Genomic DNA, 25,809 nt, shown 5'->3' on the forward strand with positions numbered 1-25,809 from the left:
TCCTTATTTAGAATTTGTTTTGATAATTTTGTAAGGAGTAGTTTAATATTTTTCTAAATGAAATAGATGGGTTAATTCAAACATCTCACAAATAGAGATGACGATTTAAGCCTTTAGATGGGGTCTTGGCCTACCCTCCTTAAATCGGGAAAAAATTTTCTAATAGTAACGAAGATTAGGATGACTAAATTCTTGTTATCTAAGATAAGGATAAATATAGTTCTGACTTATCGTTTATTTAACCTAACCTCTTTCATACATATCTCTTAATCCCTTACATATTAAATTATCTTTAAAAGTTTGAATTATTAAAAATATACATAATAAATATTTTATTATTTTTTTAACAAAGATGAAAAAGGAAAGGGAAGAAAAGTTTTCCATGCAGGGACAAGAGGAGAAGAGTAGATAAAATTTTCTTATAAAAGAGAACAAAGATTCTCTATTATTTTTGTAACAGGATGAGACGAGAATAAAAATGATGATTAAAGTATTCATCTCTTACTCGATTTATTGTCGTCTCTAATTACAAGAGAAATTTTAGGTGAGGCTTTGTTTTTCGAATAGGAGAAAGTTGTCATATGCGAGCTTTAATAGCAATTTCATCTCATTGCCAGGGTTAAGGGATAAAAATGATAATTTTTTAAAACTCATCAGTGATCTCTGGTATGTCTGAAAACTTTAGGGTCAGTAAAAACATTTCCAAATATTTGCAACGCGGATGGATGCACCAAACTGAAGCTGTTTGTGAACGGTTGTTTTCTAATGCTGAATTTTGTAAGCAAGAAAAGGCCAGTGTTGAATTGGAGGGGAAGAGAGAGATGTCTAAGATTTTGGCCATAGATGCATGGATAAAAGAAGCTCAAGAAGCGGCAAAGTTGGTGGAAGATATAGAAACAAGAGTCAACAACAATAACCACTTAAAACACCAACAGCAACAAGATGAAAATCAACTCAGGCTTAGAGATGACATTGCTCGATCCAAGCTTTTTGAAGTTGGAGTGAAGCTTGATCGCCTTGAATCACTCCTTCACAACCCACCTTCTAAACCCATCTTGTATGATTTGTTATTTTCTGCATAATCAATTATGCATCTCAATATCTCATTTAGGTAGTGATTTACAAGGGTATTGCTTAAAATTGCTCTAATTTTAGGATTTGTATTGGTTATTGGATGACTTATCTGGTGTTGCAGTGATTTACAGAACCAATGAAGATTTGGAATATCGATGGAAGATGCTATCAGATATTCAGTTGAGGACAAAGTCTCTCGCACCCTGTCTCTATGCAATGCCATCTTCAAACAGGTATTCCAAGAAACACATTCAGATTTAAGGAATGCTAAATTGTTTTATTTGATTCAAGGGGTGGAAATCTGATAAGTAGGGAACTCAAGATTTATATCAATTAATTAGATTCAGTAAAATAATTAATAAGTGTTTAATATTATCATTCAAAAAGAAAAGATACCAGATTAATGATTTTTCTTGCAACTATATTCTAATTTCTCAATCTTGTTTTGGGATATGATATGAACTTTGATTGCAATTGGAAAACTTAGTGTTTGCATGTCTTCTTTTATGCAGGCCAGGAGGCTTACCAGGTTCAAATGCCAAAGAAACCGACAAAAAAGATGGCAGCTATGACCATGGTACAATCTAAAATATGAGTTTGAATTCATATCAAAATGTTGTATTATAGAACTGGTATCCTTCAGGATTGGAGGATTTCTGGTTAATGCTTAAAGCTTATTCAAACTGATGTGAGAGGGCGGTGGAGAGATTTAGAAAAGTGTTGATGAGTGGACAAGAATCTTTGTTTGAACACCCATTTATTTTATGCTGCATGATCATGAACAATTAAGTAATTCTAAACTAATGGAATGCCTCATTGAATGTAATTTAGGAGCTGGTATTTTAATTTTGGTTTCAATTTATATTTCCCATGTCATGCAGATTGTAGTAAGGCCTCGGTTAGCAAAAATGAACCAGAGTTGCTCAAACCTCTTATTGTAAGTTTCTAATGCTGCTTAAGAATATGAACTTGGAATTCAGCATATTAGGAATTTGATCATTTCAGTAATGTATCTGCCTTGTGCAGTCAGATGAGGCACCTCAGAGTCATATGCAGGTATGCAATTTGATTTTAAGTTGACTATATTATCAGTGCCACTGCCATTTCCTTGCTTATTAGCATTCATTTCTGTTTTGTGTGTATGACCAGATCAAACATGGCAGTTCTTTCATTGATTCAATGCCTTTGTTTTGGAAGGTTTCCAGGATAACATGCTTAATTCTTGGAGCAGCTGCATTTCTATTTGTCTTGGTTGTCCTCTGTGCAGTTCTATAAGTTGCATAGGCAGCCTATTGTTTGTTTCAAGACCTGAGTAGAGGCATTCTTCAGCAATTGGCATGGCAGAAAAAGTCACAAAATTCTATTCTCTATCTTCCAACAAATACTTGAATCAGAAATTAATCATAACTAGGAAACATTGTATCGTCGTCATGAGTTGAGATTCGATTGTAAACTCATTATACAATATTCTGAAGCCTCCTATAAATCCCTTACTACATGTTACCATCCAATTTTGTAAAAAGTGATATTTTAACTATTGTATTTCAATGTTTTGAAGAAGTTCTATTGTTAATATTTCCCCTACTAAATACATAAGTAGAAGCAATTTGACCACAGAGATGACTTGTAAAAGTTTTCAACTGGTGTCTTCCCGGAATAAGAAAAAGCTTCCAATAATTTCTCTAGTAATGCTTTTGCATGTGAACTGGAAGCCTGAAACACATGGTGGGTGAATAGCAGGCAAACCAGTGTAGAGTAAAATGTTAATTTTTACAGTGGGAGAAAATATCACCTCCACAGTAAAGTTGCAGGACACAATTTATCAATAAAATTTCCAGTATCCTGATGGGTATAAATTTAACTTTTGGCCAGGTTGAAACCTCTCATTTCAAAACCAAATACAAAACCAAATTCACTTCTTGGGACCCTTACACCATTCAATTGACATTGTACTCAGAAAAATGGACCACAAAGCTAACAGATATAATGTTACTGTTGTTCATCCTGTGGTCATAAAATCCTATAATCAATTCATGATACTGACTCTCCAATGATATAATATTGTTCAGAGACCTGTGGCTTGTATTGTTGGTCATATAGAAAATAAAGGTCTTGTCTTTGAATGGGGAGAGTTAAGTCCCTCATCCTACAATTGAAAGAGGTTGAAAAGACATGGCACCAAAAACAGAAATAGTTTATGAGACCTTTAGCTTGGAAAGGGCATTGAAATGGTGCAAGAAATAGTAATTTACAATTCACCATTGTCTAAGCAAACCAACCTTTTCTTCTCTCTCTTTATGAATTCCCCCCTCTATATTTTCCCATTCTTTCACCTAACATGTACCACTCTCATATCTGCAAATGAGGTGGCTGCAATCCCTCTTCTCTCCATTGAAGAAGCTCTGGTTTCGCAAGCATTCGCCTCAGAGAAACAGTAGTTATCTCAATCTACATCCTTGTTTCTTGCTGCTTGTGTACACATTTCCTATCAAATACATTACTCCATTATTTTTGCAGCACTTTGAATGCTAATTTTATTACTTGCATATCATCTTCCTTTCTCACTTGAAGCAAATGGTTTCCTTTTCTGTGATTTCCAGACAGAGGGATTTACATTTTATATGAAGATGTGAAGTCTTGCCAATGTGAAGATGTGCATGTCCTCTGGTCCATTCTGGTGGAGTCCAATAAATCCTCTATGTCATTACATCATTGAAGCTACATCTTTGTGATGAACAATGCTACATGTACATACTTTTGAATACATAATTGGATACACAAATAATGTGTTATCATATGATTAAGTGTTACTTTATCCTTAATTCAAAATCATTCAATCACAAGATAACACATAATCTGTATACCCAATTATTTACTCAAAAATATGTACATATAGTTTTATTGATTCATGGTATCAAATGAGCATCAACTGTTCAATCAATCATATATATATTGAATAATACTCTTTAATGCCGTATCATGTGATAATGAAGTATGAGCATTTTGAGAATGATAGTAAAAAAAATTAATGGTTAGGAGATGGGAAATTTGCCAATTATGTGTGTGTGTGTATATATATATATATTATTGGTTTTTTTTTTCTTTCTTGGGTAATTTGTAGCTACAATGTTATTTAAGTTTATTTATCTCTCTCTAGAACTGGCTTTGCTTTAATGTTGAAGGAAGTTGGTTTGTCCATTTCTTTGTGGTTGGTTGTAGTAGACAAAGAAATATTTCAAGGAACATGTGAATGTGTCTTCTTCAAAACATTTTTAGGCTTCAATTTGATAATGATAAACTTCAATTCTAGATTAAGCAACAAAACTTTAACACCTTTAGCAAATAAATTTTGAAAGAAAACACAATAAATTCTAATTTTTTTTTTAGCTGATGTTATTATAGTAATAAGAGACAGAGAGAGAATGCAGGTTCAAATATCTTAATTTTACTGATATATAAAATAAAAAATAATATTGCTTTTCTAAAATGTGAAAAAAAAAAATCATATTTTTGAACTTGAATTGTCTATGGAAGTTTTTTGTAAAACAAAATTTTCTTTTAAATTTTTTTCAATCATTACTAGAAAGAAATGAGTAATATTATATGTATTAATAATTAATATAAATACAAATAATTGAATATTATTATTTTTTATTTCAAATTATCAAAATTACCTAATAATACATTAATATTTGTACCCATATTTATATCCTTTATTAGTACATATAGTATTTTTTGAAAGAGAAATAACAGTAAAACTATGTATATATATTTTTGAGTAATTAATTAAATACATAAGTGATATGTAATTGAATGATTTTAAAATAAAAATAAAATAAAATCTAATTTATAATTATATATATATATATATATATATATATATATATATATATATATATATATATATAATTATGTACTTAATTAGAGGGTGGGTAAAGTTGAACTAGCATAATATTGGGCTTTAAGGCCACATCAGCCCAAAACCATATTGGATTGGATTTTGTTTTAGGCTTTCAGATGCTGATTGAGAAATATAAACCCGCTAAAAATTGTTTGGTAGAATATTTAAATACGAGTAATTCTATGTATATTTATTTTAAGTATATAAATAAATATATATTTATATATATTATTATATGATTAAATATTATTTTATTTTTAATTAAAAATTATTTAATTATATAATAATATATATTAAATATATATCTTTTCATATATTCAAAATAAATAAATATAATTTTGTTGTTTAAATAAATTTGTCATTTCTTAATTATATATAATCATTCTTTAGAAAATAGATTAGCGGTAGTAGTGAGTACTATTACTCCGCATATGATTCTTGTTTTTGTCCCCATTTCTATTTTAACACATTTTGTATTTGGGGTTGAGCCAGAAATGAGAAAATTGACGTGGACCACACTGAAATATTTAATAAATGAGGGGGTTGCATTCAATCATCAAAATTAAAGTTGAACGAATGAGTGTCAAAATTAAAAATGAATTTTCAGAATGTGGCTACACAGTTAGGGCCATTGAATATCAACCAATGATGCCCATTGACTGCGAACAGTGGGATCCGACGGTTTTGGACTGGCATTAGATTCCTCAAATGTCTAGACATCCAAGGTCTTCACCACAAGCCACGGGAGGAGACTGGTTTATGGGTGATTAAAATTTATGATGGCTAAATACCATAGTGGGTTTTCCTTTTAGTATTAAATTGTTGATGAGATTTTTCATTAATCTCATGCAATTTAGGTTTGATAGTAGCATTGAAGATCGGATAAGAAATCTCAATATATATTATTACGTGAATGAATAAAACTAAAAAAAAGATAAAATTTTTAACGTAATTTAAATTGTTCAAGAGGATACCTTATAATACCTCATAAATTAAATTTTAAATTCATTTCGATGTAACATTATAATTAAAATATACGAGGGAAAAAACATTTTCCGGCATGTAGTTGAAATCCTACCAGGAAATAGAAACAGAAGCTATAGTTAGTAAGAACGTGATGGTCAGACTAAAAAGGAAGATAACACTCCATCTTGGCCCTTCTCCTACCTTAAGCACACAGTAGAATATTGATAAGGATAGATTCTTTAATGCCAACCCAAAGACCAAAGTCCTGAAAACAATTCAACCCATTTCACAGAAACTCTCGTTTATTTAATTTAATTTATCGTTTGTCAAAATTTGTCGTTAGTGTGCCAAATTCTATAATAGTACCAAAACCAATACAAAGTCACTTGCCGACCGCACTTTCTATTTCCCACTAAGAGAATCTATTTGTTCAGTTACCTGACAAAACTCCTAGGCATCTCCAACTCTTTAGATATCCTCTTATTGATTCTTGTATGTTTGATTTTTTGAGTCTTTGTTGAATATACTGCTCTCGACTTCAATTGGCAATCTTTGTTTTTGTTTTACTGAGGTATGGGTTCTTCAGTTCTCTTTTCCGCTACTTCAGCTGCCGGTGTTAGATGGTCTGCGGCTCAGCTGAAGGGTTCAAGGCTCTTTGCCCGTTCATCTTTGGACACAGATGTTTCTGATATGAGTGTTAATGGTGAATTTTTTTTTTTGGTTAGTTGTTATCAAGTTTAATCTTTGTCTCTTTTTGGTTTCTGGGTTTTTCGTTTTATGTTTTTTTGTGGGGCTTTTAGTGTTTATATTTTAGGAGTTCTTTTGAGAGTTATGGTTCGTTAGAGTTCAACTTCTGAGGCAAATTGGGGGAGAATTTGCTCTTCTTTTGGTTAAGTTAAAATTGAATTTGAGGTTTTGTTGTCCATTGATTTTGATTATGGTATCGGATAAATTAGAAATTTGGCTTTTTAGGGTTGATGAGGGACTTGCCTCACTTCCAGTGGATATACAGATAGTGGAGGAGAATACTCGAAGATTTATCCTAACAGAATTACATACCTATAAACTCCCTGGTCCTATAACAAATTGTAATAGTAAGAAGTTAAAATTTTGTTCAATTAGTTCAGCGAATTGCATTTGCAGTTCTGCAAAAGCAAGAACAGATAGAGCCAGCCGCTGGTGGTGTTATGTATTTACTAAAGATTGGAGACGTTTCATAGTTAAATTTGATGTTCGAAGTTAGTACTTATGGGACGTTGTACTTTTGTAATTGCTGTAAATAATTGGTTGTGTACTTGGCAGCTCCAAAGGGTTTATTTCCACCCGAACCTGAACATTACCGCGGACCAAAGCTTAAAGTGGCTATAATTGGAGCTGGGCTTGCGGGCATGTCTACAGCTGTGGAATTGCTGGATCAAGGCCACGAGGTTTTTCTCATACTCCTATTGTGTCTCCTGGATGTTTATGTTTCTCTCTCTACAGTAAATGTTTACAAGAATGTCTTGCTGTATTATTCCACTATGTTGCATTTAACCACAATTCAAATTTCAAAGTGGGGGGGGGGGGGGGGGGGGGGGGGGTGGGGAAGGATGTTGTTTTAAGTACATAGGAGAAGCATTTTCATTTGTTATCACTTTTCTGAGACTAATAATTGTATATAAGTAGTGCTATGTACACAAAAAATGATATGTTATTATGTGATTGTATAGTTTTAAATTAGAGATAAAACAACACTCAATCACATAATGATATGTCATTGTTTGTGCACATTATTTTATTGAATTTCTTATATTCACCAAATCCATTTCCTTTGATCTGTGGATTTTTGTTATAATAAAAATGTTTTATGGTTTTCTCCAGGTGGATATATATGAATTAAGGTCTTTCATCGGTGGTAAAGTGGGATCTTTTGTTGATAAACGAGGGAACCATATTGAAATGGGACTGCATGTTTTTTTTGGATGCTACAATAATCTTTTTCGTTTGATGAAAAAGGTGAGCTTGCATAGTTGTGGTTATATAATATTTGAATGATTATGCTTATGAACTAGTATTTGCTAACTGAGAAATAAAGAGGCCATTTAGAGGATTTGAATTCTTGCTTTTATTTGGACGGATACGCTGTACATCAGTTTGGACATAGTTATGTGCTCCTTGTTAGATGTAATTTTTCTCGTATCTCTACAGGTGGGTGCAGATAAGAATCTACTTGTGAAAGATCATACTCACACATTTGTGAACAAGGGTGGTGACATTGGTGGTATGATCATATGTTTGATTAAGATATTTCCTTCTCAAATTGGTTTATGTAGTGTCTATCGTATCAATAATTCTATCTTGGGTGAATTTTTTAGAACTTTAATTTTCAACTGCAGAACTTGATTTTCGGTTTCCAGTTGGGGCTCCATTACATGGGATTAATGCATTTTTGACCACAAATCAACTTAAGGTAGTGTATATGAATTTACATACCATTCAGATTTGTGCATATATTTCCTTTTGCATTCCAGTAGTCCGTTGGTATGATAAACCATATTCCATCAACAATAATTGAAAAAAGGGGGCATTTTGCATACCGGCGCCTACTATTCATACTTGTTGAGGTTGTCATACTGTGTGGTGTGCATCTCTGTCTTCCATTGAAACCAGTGAGACCTATCTTCCTTGTGTACTCATCTCAATTCTTAATTTGATGATGTAATTTAATCCATCTCTATGAGGAAATGTATATGCCTATTCTTTAATGAGAAGTGATCCAGAGACTTTTATTCTATAATTTGAAGTTTCATGTTTTCTTAATTATTTAATGTGTTTCCTATCTCCAAGGTGATAGTTTCCAGATAGCGAGAAAAAGTCTAATGCAGGTTTCTCTCTCTCTCTCTCTCTCTCCCCCCCCCCATAAGCAACGGAAGTATGAGATAGGCCACACTCTTGATTTCTGGATTTTGAATTGCTAACTACTGAATTGCATTTTAGAGTTTCATCATCCCAAAAAGTTTCTGTTTTCACTGGAGTCAGAATGAATTTCTGGACACTGCACTTATCTGGTGTAAAACTCAATTAGCTTTTATATATTCTAATACTTTTTCCTGATATAGTAAAATGGCAACTTTCCTGTTGCTAGTATAACCCTAAAAGTTCTGTTACTATTGACTTCATTATGTCTGCCATCCTGTGTATGACTTTTTCACTGCCTCTTGTGTCTCAGTCAACACGTCTTCCATTGTTATTGATTCTGTCTCTGTTTCATCATCAATTGTTATTGCAAGACATGCTTTCTTTTTGTTTTTTTTTTTTATGTGCGCTGTATTTTACACTGCACACAGACATAATTTTTGTGTCATGTAGCATGCAATTGGAAATAGGAGAGTAATAGTTCTTTGCCCTTTGTTATCATTTCATTCAAAAAGCTGAATGATTTATGCCTAAGCTTCAGGCTTCATTGGGATTCTCCTTTAATGCATTTTCTGTTATCCATTCTTTAAATGCAGGCTTATGACAAAGCAAGAAACGCTCTGGCTCTTGCTCTAAGTCCAGTTGTGAAAGCACTTATAACTCCAGATGGAGCAATGAAGGATATACGAGATTTGGATAGTGTAAGAATGGATTTTAATTTGCATTGTCTTCTCAAAGAGTAGCATTTTGATTTTCTTGGAGAGAGATGTTAGCTCTTCTTGTTAATTCCACCTCTCAATAACATAATATCATGGCACATCATGTTTGGCCTGTACCCTCATATATATTCTTTTTGTAGAAAAGCTCCTGGCTAGTAAACATCTGATTTTCATTTTTTAAATTGTGTTTAAAATTTCATTTTCTTCTTACAGATAAGCTTCTCTGATTGGTTTTTGTCCAAAGGTGGCACACGGACAAGTATCCAGAGAATGTGGGATCCTGTTGCTTATGCCCTTGGGTTTATAGACTGTGATAACATCAGTGCTCGTTGTATGCTCACTATATTCTCATTGTTTGCCACTAAGACAGAGGCTTCCCTACTGCGCATGCTCAAAGGTTCTCCAGATGTTTACTTGAGTGGCCCCATTAGAAAGTATATCACAGATAAAGGGGGCAGGTATGTTTGTAAGTAGGGGATCACACATTTGATGGTTTGCTATTCTTGTTTGTTTTCTCCAAAGATCAATTGATTCTTTTTTTCCCTTTCTCCCTTGGAATCTCTCTTTGCTTGAACAGGTTCCATCTTAGGTGGGGATGCAGAGAAGTACTTTATGATAAATCTACTGATGGAGATATATATGTCAAAGGACTTTTAATGTCTAAAGTAATCTGTTTCACTTGTTCTCTAGATGTTAGTTAGATGGTAAAAGCTAAGCAATGATTTATGCATCTTCTATCTTGTGTTTCCTAAGATTGAGCTGAGCAAGCAAGCACAACAATCGTGAATCATTGCTTAGATAATCTATAGAAGGTGTGTCTGTGGATTTCGAGTTTGTTCTTGAAGGCTTATGTCTTAACTTTTCATTACATTTCAGGCCACTAACAAGAAAGTTGTAAAGGCTGATGCATATGTTGCTGGTTAGTGGTTAAATCCTCCTCATTTATGTATTTCTTTATCTTTTTCCGTTTGTCAATATTGGTGAATGATTTCTAATTATTCTACTTTATATGCGGTGGCAGCATGTGATGTCCCTGGAATTAAAAGATTACTTCCATTGTCGTGGAGGGAAATGAAATTTTTTAACAATATTTATGAATTAGTTGGCGTGCCTGTTGTCACAGTGCAACTTAGATACAATGGCTGGGTTACTGAGCTTCAGGATTTAGAACGATCAAGGTGATTCTCTAATCTGTAGCAAGGTTACCAGCATGTAACCACAGCATTATTCTTTTGGGCCTTCAAAAATCTTGATTTGGCTTCAATTCTTGATAGTAATGAATTAGGCGATGTTCATGTCCTCATGAATCCTATTTTTACAATGTTAGGCAACTGAGGCAAGCTGCTGGGCTAGACAACCTTCTGTATACTCCAGACGCAGATTTTTCTTGCTTTGCAGACCTTGCACTTACTTCTCCAGAAGACTACTACATTGAGGGACAAGGATCATTACTCCAGTAAGGAAAACATTTCTATTGTGGTTATAGTTCTGATCATTTTTTAATGCAACTATATTGAGTGCATGTTATCTATAGTTTCTATCATTTGTTCAAGTGTCTATATTTTTTCATAGTTACAAAAACTGTTACTATTCAGGTGTGTTCTGACACCAGGCGATCCCTACATGCCCTTAACAAACGATAAAATCATAGAGAGAGTAGCAAAGCAGGTTGGTAGCTTTGAAGGGATACCTTCATTTCTAATCATTGTTATTATTCTTCTTCGCATATTTTGCATTCATCAGTGCTTAAACCCCCTACATTTGTGTGCTTTGATGATTCTTGCTTGTATATTTTTGTTGCATTAGCTATTTTAAATAATTATGGTACTTCTTATTTAGCTGACATATTTGCAATTTCCTATTTTCCTCAGGTTTTAGCATTATTTCCATCATCCCAAGGTTTAGAACTTATATGGTCCTCTGTTGTCAAAATCGGTCAATCTTTATACCGTGAGGGGCCTGGTAAAGATCCATTCAGGCCTGATCAGAAGACACCTGTGAAGAACTTCTTCCTTGCTGGCTCATATACCAAACAGGTACTACATATTGTTTATGAATCATTTATAGAACTTTTTTCAACTGAGATTCTAAAATATTTTTGATAATTTGTGTATCAACCTATCAAACGAAAGTGATAAGGGTCCTAAATGATTTCACTTTCAGGATTACATAGATAGTATGGAGGGAGCAACCTTGTCAGGCAGACAAGCCTCAGCCTTCATATGCAATGCAGGGGAAGAATTAGTGTCATTACGGAAGAAGCTGACTGGCATTGAATCTCAAGAACTAATTGAATCTCCTACAACAACCGATGAGCTAAGTCTTGTTTGATACATCAAAATCATTCTTGAAGCGTTATGCTTCAAACAGCCGCAAATACAGGAGGCTAGTTGAATGCTGTGACGAATGTAAAACTTGGTCATCATGTAATTTGGATGAAGTTATATAAAATGAATGAATTTTTATCAAAATAAATGATAATTTCAGACGTATTGCATCAGCTATATTCTGTATGATCATACATCCCGTTATGCAAGTTCTGGGAAATGTTTACATCTTGTTTACACTTGCTGCATGTCGTGAGAGTTTGGTCATTTCTGCAGTTTCTAATCTTGTGTCCAGACTTCCTTCAGGCCACTTTAATTCCCAATGTATAGTTCACTCCAAAGTCTACACTAAGTATCAAGATGGTGAGTTCAAGAACTAACTAGATATGGCAGAGGGGAGGTGGGGATCGATGGTGAAGCCAAAGTATTTTTTTCTTTGATTTTTAATTCATGAAATTAGGCTTGATTCCCTGATCAAGACTTCTCTTTCTTGGGCGATAGTTACAGATCAAGTTGCAGAGTGGAGCTATCTTTGGACGCTTGAATATATTGAAGGTACCCCAGGAAGGAGCTAGTGTGAAGGTTAAAGACATTCTTGTAGCTTCGGGCCATGAGCTGAGGGGCAAGCTCCCAAATTTGAAGAGCCTGAGTTTTACGAGGAACTCACCATTCTTCTTCAGTTCCTGGGGAGGATGTCAAGCCAAGCTTGGACACTTGAAGTTGCTTATCGCTCCTTTGTTTTGTTTTGTTTTTATTTTTCTTACAATTGTAATTTGATGCAATTCTGATATATTGATGAAAGAAGACGGTTTCCAAATACACTCATAATTACCCAATTATAAGGATATTAATAATTATCCTCTAAGTGAGTTTCTTCTTGCTATTTGGTATTGCGATCGATGCCTTCAAGGTGATGATAGGGTTTCTTATGACCCATTTCGCTATGGTCGACCTTTAGAGTTCTCAGGCATGGGAATAAGTTTGCACTTTTAGATGTCATGTAAAGCGATCATTGGGACTGACTAGTAAGATTTAGCCTATGAGTGGAGTAGATTGTGCTCTCAGATCTTTTGTCTGTTGATTCTTTTCGTTCATCCTCTTAACATGAGACATCTTTTGCATAATGGGGATAGGTCTCCTGATGGTGTGAGTTAACATCTGCACACTTAACATGAGATATCTTTGGCAAGTTGACACATTACCTACTTAGTGTAACTTATACTCTATTCATTAAAGATAAAATTTCCTTTGAGTGAGCTATGTTTTACACCTCACGTATCGATGTTTTAATTGTTTCAATGTAAGTTATATTCCACATGATAAAGGTTGACATCTCCAATAGAGAGTTATAATCTATACATCAAATGTCATGTCTTAATTTACTCAACATGAGTTATTCTGCATGTTGGAGATTAAAACCGTCCAAACATAAGCAGTGTTCTACATGTTGAAGATACTCTTTCTAATAAGTAAGTTATCGTCTACATACAAGATAGATTTCATTAAATAGCATTCGACCAACTTTTCCGATGAGACTTGACAGACATTTAGGTGGTTGTATTAATCCGATCTTTGGGGTTGGCAACTAGTGTTGCCTAACCTGTCAAAGTTGGTTAGAAGGCCATCGCCTGGTGGCAATAAGAGAGGGTAACCTCTACATGTCCAGAGATGGTATTCGCGCGTCGCTACTTTGACACTCGGTTTGATAACTAGAGTTGCCTTGCTTGTCGAGATCACTACAGTTGTCAATGTGTAGTTGTCTAAATTTGTCAGATTATTCGGCATGCTGCAAGTTGGAAAGTTTCTGCTCTAGAGGCGATTACCCAAATATTCACTTCTAGCTACAGAAATTAACTAGTGCACAAAGATCCGATGCTACCGATGCAGTCTAATTTTGCAATTAGGACTGCCAGGATAAAGCTTTTATGGTAATTAATGCATCAGTGCCCGCCTACTGCATCATATTTCTTCACGTTTGAAGCTAGGCCAATATGTTTTAGGGAAATTGAAATTTTTATCACTATTTTATTTTGTATATATAAAAATATCACCTATCATAAAATTTAAACAAATATACTACAATAGTAATCAACTTTCTCAAAATACCACTCCTTCTATATTTATGCAAATTCTCTCTTTTCCTCTGTAACTTTTTCTCTCTTCTTTCTCATCTTTCAAGTGATAAAATAATCATGTAGAAAATAGAATAAGTATTTCAAATATGGTTGGATTCGAGCCGAGGGCTCGGCTCGGTTTATATAAGGGCGGCTGGAGTTCGGCTCATTTTTCATTATCAAAACGACATCGTTTTTAATATATATTGATCAAAACGATGTCGTTTTGTATAAAAAATTTTTAAAAAAAATCTACCGAGTCAGCTCAAGCTCGATCGAACTGAGCAGAGTCTGGCTCGTTTCGCCCTAGCTTCAAAAACAAAAGAAGGAAGGAAAAAACTGAAAAAGAAAATAGATTTTAAATTAAGAATTCTTGACTGAAAAAAAAAAGTTTAAAAGGTTGACAAAAAAAAAGAACTGAAAAAAAAACTGGTTGGTGAACCTATGAAACCTTATTATGTAGATTTCAGAATACAGAATAAGATTGATATTTAATTAAAAAAAACTAAAAAAATAAAAATAAAAATAGTTGGTGTGGGTTACGCCCCACGCCAACTCTTTTTTAATTTTTGAGGGTTGGCGTATTAAACAGGTGACGCCAACCCTTTATAATATAATATATATATATTATAATATAATATATTATATTATATAATTATATTATAATTAAAATATATATTATATCACGCCAACCCTTCACCTGTTTAATGTAACGTCAACTCTCAAAAATTAAAAAAGAGTTGGTGTAACCCATGCCAATCGTTTTTATTTTATTTTTTCAGTTTTTTTTAATTAAATATCAATCTTATTTTGAAATCTGAAATCTATATAATAAAGTTTCATAGGTTCATCAACCAGTTTTTTGTTTTCAGTTTTTTTTTCTGTCAACCTTTTAAACTTTTTTTTTTAGTCAAGAATTCTTAATTTGAAATCTATTTCCTTTTTCAGTTTTTTCTTTCCTTCTTTTGTTTTTGAAGTACTTATTTTATTTTCTACATAATTATTTTATCACTTGAAAGATGAGAAAGAAGAGAGAAAAAGAGAGAATCTGCATAAATATAGAAGGAATGGTATTTTGGAGAAGTTGATTACTGTTGTGGTATATTTGTTTAAGTTTTAAGATAGATGACATTTTTGTATACACAGAATAAAATAGTGATAAAAATTTCAATTTTCCTATATTTTATCTCCATAAAAACCAGATTGCTCATGAATACTCAAGGAAGTCTTCTATCTTATCTACTGAAATAGACTCCTCTCTGGATTCTTGGACTGTTTCCTGCTATGTTTGCTGCTTAGAAGTGTGAGCATGCTTTCTGGCAAAAACTTTTATGGCCAGTTATAGGTTGTAGCTGTTTCTAGGATTGTTGAACTAAAGTATACTGACAGTTTACTTTTTTCTTTCTTAATAAATGTTAAACAAAAAAACAAAGCAAATCTTATAGCTCTGAACTGCTAAATCTTTGCTATGTTCGTCAGAAGGGCACAAGTGCGATGATGATTGGGGGAACATTGTCAACAAGCACAAATGAGAATGTTACTTGTGCTTTGTAAAGTAGTAATGAGAGCTCCTCATGTTCTGAAGCAGAAAGTCCACAACTTTTGTGTATAAAGCAGCAACTAATAACCCATCAAGATTTTCCAGTTCTCATTTGCAGTGATTGCTCATTTGAGTGAGAATCCTAGGTGAGTTTGTGGGTTTAACAGTATTGTGAATGTTTTTGCTTTTAAAAAGATTGTAGCATTTGCGGGGCTAATCATTTAGGCTTTTCTACCAGCCATCTTCAAAAGTTTCTTCGTTTTTTCAGTAGAACAAAATATGTGAATACGTGTCTATGGTTGTTTGAGTGGTAACAGAAGAGATTGCAAATATAAGGGCGTTAAATATTTTGAAATTCAAAAAATATTAGATATCACAAATAAGCCATCAATTTAATTATCCCAAAGCAAATTACATTTGAACCCTTCAACTTTGAAGTTTATTTCATTTAGTCCGTCCTCCATGCATACAACAATAATGAGAACCCACCGTTACTTCCACATGACCTTGTTGATGAAGAACATGAACTTCGAGCACCATCACTGCTTTCTTCTGCTCACTGTAGCACACTAGAGCAAGACGGCGACTGCGATAATGACCCTGCTGACGCCATCGATGAAGACCCTAACAATGACAAGCTCTTCTTCATCAACCTTTTCTCAGGATCTACCATCTCCAGCCACACTCCAGCTCCACCAACTTGGAAAATAAAGAAACCATGCCCATTTCCACCATTACTTTCATTACTGTTCCCATTATTAACACAGCCATTGTTGCTATTGACCCAGTTGAAGCCGTCCCAAAAAAGGTCTACCTCAATGCCATCAACATGAATTCTTTCATGCTTTCTGAACTTCCACGCTAATCTTTTGACGACAACACTCGTTTCACCATCAACTTTAACTTTGAGAATCCCGCCGCTATATTCTATACCAATCTCGTGTTTGGTCCCCAAGAAGTGAACTCGAGAAATATGACTCTTGCGCCCAAAAACGAGCTCTCTTCGAGAAAGAAGCACCGGTTCAGCAAACTGGCGACTGATGATCAATCCGGATCTTCTAATCAATTCATCTTGGAGATCGCCGAGGAAGAATTCTAGTTTCCCATTACTGGAAACGGCAATGTAAAAGGAAGAGTGGGGGTCGGCTAAGTTCTGAGAGAATTCAGCGCGAGTGAAGTCCCAGTAAAGCTTGATTCTTTGATAATGGTGGTGGGTTAAGTAGATGGATTTGAAGCCGGGGCGGTTGCGGAAAAAGGAGAAGGTTGAAGGGTAGAGAGAAAGGGTGATGGAGAAAGAGTCGGCAGCATAGATTGTTAAGGAGTGAGAGTAGAGGTTTTTGGACCAAGTTAGAGTGAGATAAGTTGGAGAGTTGCACAACTTAGTTTGGTAAATGCTTGTCATGAGATTTTGAGTTGAGTAGAGTTGCTTGAGATTGTGTTGGGGTGGCTGAAACAATAGAGTTTCAATCTTGTTGAAGAAATATGAAGAATTCTTAGGATTATGGTAAAGAGAGATGTGGGTTTGGGATTGAGATGATGATCATGATTTTGGCATTTGGTTTTGAAGATTTAGTTAATAAAAATGATAAGGGTAGGGTTCCATGATATGGGATTGAATTAAGATTTTGGAGGCTTTTGTTATTGTATTTACAAACAGTTTGACTTTTGAGATAGTCTCACTTTTGGAAGAGGCTTGTGATAGATAGTTAAAAAATGGGAAATTATAAAAAATAGCCAAAATTTAGGGGGTCTAAGTAAAATTACCCAAAATATTTAGGTTTAAGTAAAAATGCCCATGTTTTGTGAAATGACGAAACTGCCCCATATATAAACATAGCAAATTTCCTTACTTCCCACGGTTAGTTCACTGTGCAAATTCAAAATTTCCCACTTTCCCACGGTCATCCCACGGTCAACCAAATTTTCGCCGATTTTCTTGCTTTCCGACAACCGAAAATGACAAAGAAGGTTAGTATATCTCCCGTAATCTTGTTTGAATCAAGTTATTTCACATATGATTAAGATTTGATTGAGATTTTGAGGTTTAAAATTTTAGGGTTTCGATTTGAACAATGTTTAAAATGTTTTGATTCTTGGTTGTTTTTGTTGAATTGATTGAGGGGTTTTGTGTTATACAACGTGTAGATTTGATTTATGTAGAAATTGGAGGCTAAAACAACCAAATTTTTGGCTGAAAATGGCTGCAAAGGAGCTGCAGTTTGACCGTGGGAACAGTTTTTCCCACGGTCAAACAATTTCTCCCACGGTCAACAGACATTGACCGTGGGTTAGGGGGGTAAAATGGATTTTTTAAAATATTAGGGAGCCAACAAATTTCTTAGAACACAGTGGGTTTTTCAGAAATTTGTCATATAACAGCAGACTTGTTTACAATATAAAATATCCAAAAACCCTCCATATTTATCTAAATTTCCATTTAACCCCCATAGTGAGTGAGAGAGTTAAATAAATGAGGAGAAGGGTAATTTTGGTATTTTTTGCTTAGGAACAGTAAATTTTGGTATTTTTGCTTGGAAATAGTGATTTTGGGCATTTTTGCTTAATGGGAGGGTATTTTGGCTATTTTTTAAAATTTCCCTTAAAAGATTTAATTTTGAAATACGTCGGAACATATTTGAACCTATACCCTCCTCTATATTGTCAATGTAGCATCAGTTGCAATTTGCTAAGACATTAAGCCTTACATTCATGGTACCTCTCCTTAGATGGCGCCTTTGACATTCCTCTTTCTCTAATTCTACGTTTATTTTTTCCTTCTTCTTCTCTTGCACGTGAGCTGTTTTGCATTGGAGAATTCTGTGTGTCACAGTTCTAGATATACCACATGACTTTTCTCTCTTTCTTTCTCTCTCTCTGTACCTTACAAAGACTAACCCATTACTTTATTTCCCATAAATCAAGTAGTTACTTTAATCCTTTCTATCTTGATTGCCATCTCAAAAGAGAGAGAGACAGAGGGAGTAGAGAGATGGGGTCTCGGGAAAAGCATTGAGAGACCTAACAAAAATTTTGAAATTAGGGTTTTGCTTCATTTTTTGGCATTATGTATTGGCTCATATACTTTTTGTTGGGTAGTGTTTTTAGTTGTTATAAGGAAAAGCATTTGCGGTCAATACAACCATCAAATTAATAATATTCTACTAGAGTCTTATGCAAAACATATTTTGTGTTTTGTTTTTGCTTTTAGGGAAAAGAATTATGTCCCACCCAAGTTTTAGTCTTATCTCAAAAGTATGAAAAACTTAAACACTCACCTAAAGTTTAATTTGTTAGAACTTATCCACAAATTTTCTATTAAGGTTAAAGGGTAAATTTATTATTTTATCAATAATATTAAATAATTAAAATTTTATCTTATTTTTCCTCTTTAATTTGAAAAATTAACATTTGTCCCCTAAATTAAGTTTTAAAAAATTCACTTTTTCCCCCTGAAATGCAACCACTTTCTCCAATGATGGCGGAGAAGTTTTCGTCTATAGGTCGACCACTTGTGGACAACGATGACCTCTGGACGACGATCGTCATCCAAGAAGGATGAGCGTCATCCAGATCTGGATGATGAACGTCGTTAAGATCTTTAGACGACGAAGCGTCGTCCAGTCTAGATGACATTTCGTCGTCTATTTTAGACGACAAGGGTCATCTAGAATAGACGACGAGAGCCATCCAGTGAAGGTCAACGAGTGTCATCCAGATCTAGACGACACTCGTCACTCTCCCTCCAGTCACGTCGTCGTCGGTGGCCGGAGGAAAAGTGAAAAAAAAATTAGGGATTTGGGGGGGTGAAAGTCACTTTTCAAAGTTCAGGGATAGGGGTTTTACTCCTCTGTTTAACGGAAAACGTAAAGGCGATTTAGAGATAGGTGCGTATTTGAGTTTTTCATCAGGCGTAGATATACTTTTGAGATATGACTAAAACTTGGGTGGGCAATAGTCCTTTTCCCCTGCTTTTATTTGTGTTCTAATTTTGTCCAAAACCGCAGCCACCATGTGATACCCTTTTGGATTTTCAACTTCTTCTCCTTGAAGCTTTAGTTGGACATCTTTGATTTCTATTCGTCAAATTTGTACTGCAGAAGTAACAAGCAATCTGGATTAAGATACATCGATATTATAAAAGATTTTTAAAGACGTTTTTATATATTAATGAGCTTTTGTGGTAGAAAACCCTAGGTATTGTATTTTATCCTTTTAACATGTGTATAACAAAATGAAACGTGACAAGAAATATGTATAACAAAACTTCGTAATTTTTTTCTTTTTGTGGAGCAAAAGTGGATCCAATGATAATAGAGAGGAGTAAAATCTCACTTTATATATGGGGATACTATCGTTGAACCCCAATTTGATGGCTACATAGATATAACCCTTGAATTATTGATTATTTTTGTATTTATCATATGATTAAGTGTTTACCTTAATTGAAAGATTGTTTACTTAATCAATTAATTGGCATTCTCTTCATATGTCTATTGCATAAATTTGGCCAGCTCTGTACCAACTGCTGCTGTTTCTAATTTCCCAACTACTGCTTCCTTTGTCTTCAAAGATTAAAACGTTTTCTTGATCAAAAAGAGCAAGCGACTCAAAACATAGTCAAACAACCCACTTCCATCTACTACTCATTTACTTGTTTTTATTAATGACACAACCTACTCTTAACTCTTACCTTTACAAATTATATTTATTGAATTATATTTCATTTCATTTGAGACTATAAAAATTAAATATTAATGTTAATGTCGATCTCTAATCAAATTTGATTACATTTTACGTATATCGTATGCGAGTTGTTAGACTTATATCTTATCGTTAGTGTTAGTCTCTCATCGGGTTCAATTATGTTTCATGTGGGGTTATTATTTGAATTTAAATATTAGTGTCGAGGTTAAGGTGATACATCAAATCCGACTCGAGTTCCATATAAAAATTATAAGGTTTAAATATTAATTTTAAGTTAATCTTTCATCAAATTCATTAGAGTACCTTTAATATTAGATTCAAATTCATGTGTTTTCCATAGGATCTATTAACTTTAAATATAACTACTAAACGTAAAAGAGCCTATTGAACTTGTATTAAAAATACCCTTACCGAACAACTCCATCCCTGGGATAATAATTATGAAGTCTCAAAATAATCTTACTTTAGAATTCAATGAACTCCTGAGATAGATGGGATAAACTTTATTTCGAAAATGAAAAGGAAAAATTGTAGTTGATTAGGCAAATAATGAGTTTACTAGAAAAACAAAGAACTAAAGACACGTTTGATTTGATGAATGTTTTATTATCAAAATTGAAAGATTATCTTGAATATATATTACTTAAAGATTACTGGGTATAAATTATTATTATATTTGATAAAATTAGATAAGTATAAATAATTATTATGTTTGGTTAGAGATAATAAAATAATATTAGTATATTATTTTATTTAAATTCCCTTAGGTATAATTATTCTAAAATATTTTTATGTTATTTGTTATATTAACTGAAAATGAGATTATTTGTATCTTAAAAAAATTAATAAATAAAGATATAGTTATAATAAAATCAAAATTATTTTAGTAATCTTTGAATACTTAAGGTGGATATGGTAATCAAATTACTTTTTATATTATCTACCATATCACTATTGGTGATAAAATATTATCAGAATTTTTTATTACTTATAAATCAAACAAAGTACTGTAAGTAATAAAAAATAAATTACTAAAGTAATCTTTAATCATCCTCAACCAAATACCCCTTAAGAGTAATGTTTATATATACACACTTTTAAATATAGAATTTTATATATAGATAATGTATCATTATATAATTGAGTGTTACTTAATGCATTATCTATATACTCAAAAATATATTAATATAGTTTTATTGAAATCTTAAATATTCGTAAAGAGAGAAGCATAAGATCCCTACTTGTATTGGTAGTGTGTAATCCATGTGGACAAGCCATCCATGCATCCCAACCTCCAAACATTACACATGCTCTCATCTAACATTTCCTTCTTAAAACCATCTTTCTCTATGCACCTATTTAGAGGGAACAAAATTTAGATTTTCCACAACTCCATTTTAGATCTTTTTTTTATTTCATTTTCATCCGTTCTCAGCCCTTCAACACCAACCCTACCATGCCTACAACAGATTCTGGCATGCTTCATCGCACATTCAGTTTATTCGATTGGTCATTTTAGAGCTACTTAAAAATGTAATGGCACATGTATATTTTTAACAAGTCCACCATTGATGTGGAAACAAAGTGAAAAAAAAGACAGTCAATTGAATAATTTCATCATTGTTAATCAAAGACTTAGAGAAAGGGCGAAGAGTGTAACATCTTGGGCAGTCTAAAAAATTTATGGTGTAACGTTAAATTTCTGAATTAAGGGTAAATAAGTTTCTAATCATTCAATGTAATCATTGTGCACGTGCTGGAGACTCGGCTTATTCTCTATATATATTTTTAGACGGTATTTGGTTTGGTTAATATTTTATTATAAAAAAATTATCTTGAAAATAAATTATTAAAGATAAATAAAATTTAGTAAAAACTGATATGTATAAATAATGATTATGTTTAATTAGAGGTAATAAAAAAATATTAAAATATTATTTTACTTAAATATCCTTAAATATAATTATTTTAAAATGTATTTCATATTACTTGGTATATTAATTAAAAGTAAATGTATTTTAGTATTAAAAAATTAATAAATAAAAATAAAATTATAATGAAATTAAGATTACTTTTATAATTTTTTAATAGTTAAAATATATGTGATAATTATATTACAACCTTCATTATTAGTTATATTACTATTGATAATATAAGATTATCAGTAATTTTTTATTATTAAAAAATAAAATAAAATAATACAAATAATAAAAAATATATTATTAAAGTAATCTTTTTATAATATAAACTAAAGAATTTTGTTTATTTTTTGTTTTAATAATATCTACCTCAGCGGTCTCTAATTTCAAAAGCTTTTACCTTAATAAATCCTTATTTTATTAATTAATTTTAAGGTTTATTTGAATAAACCGCACCAAATAAATCCTTAAGAAAATTAAGAAGTGCTTTTGTCTTCGAAAATGACAAGACAAAGTTACGAGGATTGACCTTTTGTGCATGGCGAGAAACACGTACAGAAAAGATCAATGTAGCACTGAATCTGCCCTAACATCCATTTCGACACGCAGCCAAATAGCTATTTGGTGACCGTTTGGGGACATTTTAACTAATTTACATTTTTACATTTTATATTACAAGTAAAACTACCCTTTTAACAAAATTGAAAGGGTATGATAAATGGTAAAAAAGAGACTTTATATATAAGATCAATTATTAAATTTAAAATTTATTTTATTTGATGTGATTGATTTGTCTTTAAAAGAATAATTTAACTCAAATGAAAATTTTCGTTGTTAAAAAAAAATTATCCTTGAAAATTAAACTTTTGATTACAGTGATATTTGAAAATTAAATTCGTAATTTATATAGTATAATGATCATGAGATCTGCTATTTGCTCTGGGGTTTCATCTATTTATTATAGTTAAGTCCATTTTAAAGAGATAATTTAATTCAAATAAAATTTTTTTTGTTTTAAAAAAAAAAAACTATCTTTCAATATTCTATTTTGACCTTCTTTTTTTTACTTTTTTCTCTATTTGTGTTTTGTTTATATTATAAATTTAGTCAATAGCATAGCATGGCATGGTGGATCTTATTATTTGAATGTAATTATAGTGAGCAGCATTTGATTCAAAAGATAATCATTCTAGGAGACATGGAATTATCACCAACTAAATAATAAAATATCCATTTTGTCTTTTAATATTGCCATATAATTGAAATCATAATGCTATGGTAGAATAACTAAGCAATATTAATTACTTCTTAACACAATTTTTTATTCATTTATTTCACTTTATTAGAGTCAATTCTAAATATTTAAGCACATTACTTTATTTTTACATAATTCCATATATATATATATATATATATATATATATATCATAAAAGTAATTTTTTAATAATATAGTAAGAATAAAAGGGTATCAATATTGAAAATTAAAATCAATTGGAACAAAAGGATCGCTTACAAAATAATAAATTAAAAACATTTACATTAGAAAATGGCTTATTATTTTATAAATTAAAAAGGTAATAACACATAATAGTAATTTTGAATTAATTGCCAACAATTTTTATAGGTCAAAAGACTTATTTTTCACTCAGGGTTTAGTACATTTTTTAATTTTTATTTATGAAATTTAAAAAAGAAAATTAATACTAATTTATCATTCAAATTTTGTTAAAATTTGTTATTTAGTAGAAAAGTAAAATTATTATTTAATAAAAAAATTTTAAAAATTAAAATTTTATTTTTTTTCTTAGTTTTGAAAACTGATAATTTCTTATTTGATCTCATATTTTCTAATTTTGAAAAACGATTTTTCCTCATTTCTTTGAGGGTTTCATACTTTTAAAGGTTTTTTTTTGTATTCATTCCCCCCTCCCCCTCATGTAGTTCCTATTTACTATCCTTCTTCTAACAACCTCTCCGTACTCTTGACTGCCTCTCTTCCTCCGAACCACCATCATCACCGGGTCATTTAGATAGTGATTACTCCCATCAAATTAGAGTAGAAGATAGATTTTATTAATTAAAAAGACAAAGAAAAGAGTAGAAGGAATGAAAAAGAACAAAGGCCAAACTAATCGTCTATTTTCTTTTGAAAGTTAATTAAAATGGCGATTACTAGAAAATTTTGTAACTTGCCGGTGTCAAGCTTCAAAGTCCACCATTGATATAAAAATAAAGTAACAAACAAAAAAAAGGCAGTCAACTGAATAAATTGATGGTATTATTGGGTGGTATGGTATATGATTTAAAGTTTTGAGAATTGATTTGTCACCCTTTGAATTTTATTTTGGCCGTATTTGAAGGGTTTTCACCCAATCAGAAACGCCTGGCAAATAAGTTTGTAATTAGTCAATATAATCAGCATGCACGCGCTGAAGACTCGGCTTATTCTCCATTGACCCTTTAATCACTCATTATCAACCCCAAAACTGTTGAAAAACTTAACCTAGATAATAATCTCTGTTAAATGCTAATTAATTAATGTAATTATATCAAGCTACGACACCAAGACACATAAATTTTGAACAAGACAAACCCACTCAAAATTAGCCTTATACATGGACAAACAAATACACACCTATATATATATATTATCATATAATTAAATGATATTTAATTAAATATAAAATAATATCTAATCATGTATTAAAATATATAATACATATTTATTTATGTATTTAAAATAAATATATATAACATTATTTAATTTTATCAAATATATATATGGAGGATTCTATTCATTACCTTACACTAGAAATGTTTAATTGAAAATGGCATGTTTCTAACCCCACTATGTTTGAAAATTACTATTTTCTTCCAAAGGTTTGGCATAACCACAAGTTCTCACCCACTAAAATTTTAAACTATAAATTTATATCAATACCTAACTTCATTAATAGGAAAAACATTGATATAGTGTTAATAAAGTAAATGATTATATTACCTTTTATTATTTGACTTTTATAAAATTATTATATTAATTATGATGGTGGACAATCGAGGTAGATTAATGGTCAAAATTTATCATAAATGTGCAATTTATTTGACTTACACCAACCAAGGAGCAAGCATGTCAGACTTGGCTAGATTACAACCTTCGACGTTTGAATCACACAAACACATATGGTTCCTATTGGCTGTGCTATCCTAACAAAATCGCATTTGGAAAGGAATGATCTCATAGAATCGCACTTCTCTAATTTGACTTAGGTAAAATTACAGCTTTCTTTGTGTGATATGATAATTCTGGTTGACGGTTTTATTTTTAAAAATTTGTGGGGAGGGAAATTTTTTCTCTCTCTCTCTCTCACCATCGGCAACGACGTGATTCGAGGGAGAGTGACGAACATTGTCCAGATCTAGATGACACTCGTCGATCTTCACTGGACGACGGAGCGTCATCCGTTTTCTGGATGATGGTCATCCTCCTTGGACGACGATCGTCGTCTAGAGATCGACTTCTGGACAAAAACTCTTCCACTATCAGTCGATCATCGTTGGAGAAAGTTGTTGGATTTTAAGGGGAAGAAATGAATTTTTTAAAACTTAATTCAGGGAAAAAATGTTAATTTTTCAAATTAAATGAAGAAAA

The 25,809-nt window shown here is 32.2% G+C and overlaps 3 protein-coding genes and 1 long non-coding RNA gene across 7 annotated transcripts; 3 read left to right on the forward strand and 1 right to left on the reverse strand.

Moving 5' to 3' along the window:
• The first annotated feature begins 586 nt into the window (after positions 1–586).
• On the forward strand, positions 587–2,634 carry LOC123220189. Of its 4 annotated transcripts, none has more exons than XM_044642238.1 (6): positions 587–1,057; positions 1,206–1,307; positions 1,587–1,651; positions 1,956–2,011; positions 2,101–2,130; positions 2,272–2,634. In XM_044642238.1, the coding sequence occupies exons 1-6, from the start codon at positions 669–671 to the stop codon at positions 2,347–2,349; spliced, it is 720 nt and encodes a 239-aa protein (XP_044498173.1). In that variant the 5' UTR covers positions 587–668; the 3' UTR covers positions 2,350–2,634. The 4 variants fall into 4 exon arrangements, with proteins under 4 accessions (XP_044498173.1, XP_044498171.1, XP_044498174.1 ...); XM_044642236.1 differs by having other exon boundaries at positions 589–1,057; positions 2,224–2,634; XM_044642239.1 differs by having other exon boundaries at positions 915–1,111; positions 1,196–1,307; positions 2,224–2,634.
• Positions 2,635–3,166: 532 nt separating this feature from the next.
• On the forward strand, positions 3,167–4,341 carry LOC123221853. The gene is made up of 2 exons (XR_006503309.1): positions 3,167–3,508; positions 3,675–4,341. It is a non-coding gene; the product is annotated as an uncharacterized LOC123221853 (long non-coding RNA).
• Positions 4,342–6,291: 1,950 nt separating this feature from the next.
• LOC123221170 (zeta-carotene desaturase, chloroplastic/chromoplastic) lies at positions 6,292–12,055 on the forward strand. Its single transcript, XM_044643909.1, has 14 exons — positions 6,292–6,644; positions 7,244–7,368; positions 7,802–7,936; positions 8,129–8,201; positions 8,317–8,390; positions 9,433–9,537; positions 9,769–10,013; positions 10,133–10,220; positions 10,432–10,474; positions 10,577–10,733; positions 10,883–11,011; positions 11,151–11,223; positions 11,427–11,591; positions 11,719–12,055. Exons 1-14 carry the CDS (start codon positions 6,515–6,517, stop codon positions 11,884–11,886), a joined length of 1,710 nt encoding a protein of 569 aa, XP_044499844.1. The 5' UTR covers positions 6,292–6,514; the 3' UTR covers positions 11,887–12,055.
• Positions 12,056–16,092: 4,037 nt separating this feature from the next.
• Positions 16,093–16,938, reverse strand: LOC123221519. Its single transcript, XM_044644354.1, has one exon. It carries the CDS (start codon positions 16,936–16,938, stop codon positions 16,093–16,095), a length of 846 nt encoding a protein of 281 aa, XP_044500289.1.
• Positions 16,939–25,809: the final 8,871 nt, after the last annotated feature.

Source organism: Mangifera indica, chromosome 7 (assembly GCF_011075055.1).
Source record: "Mangifera indica cultivar Alphonso chromosome 7, CATAS_Mindica_2.1, whole genome shotgun sequence".
Lineage (NCBI taxonomy): Eukaryota > Viridiplantae > Streptophyta > Magnoliopsida > Sapindales > Anacardiaceae > Mangifera > Mangifera indica.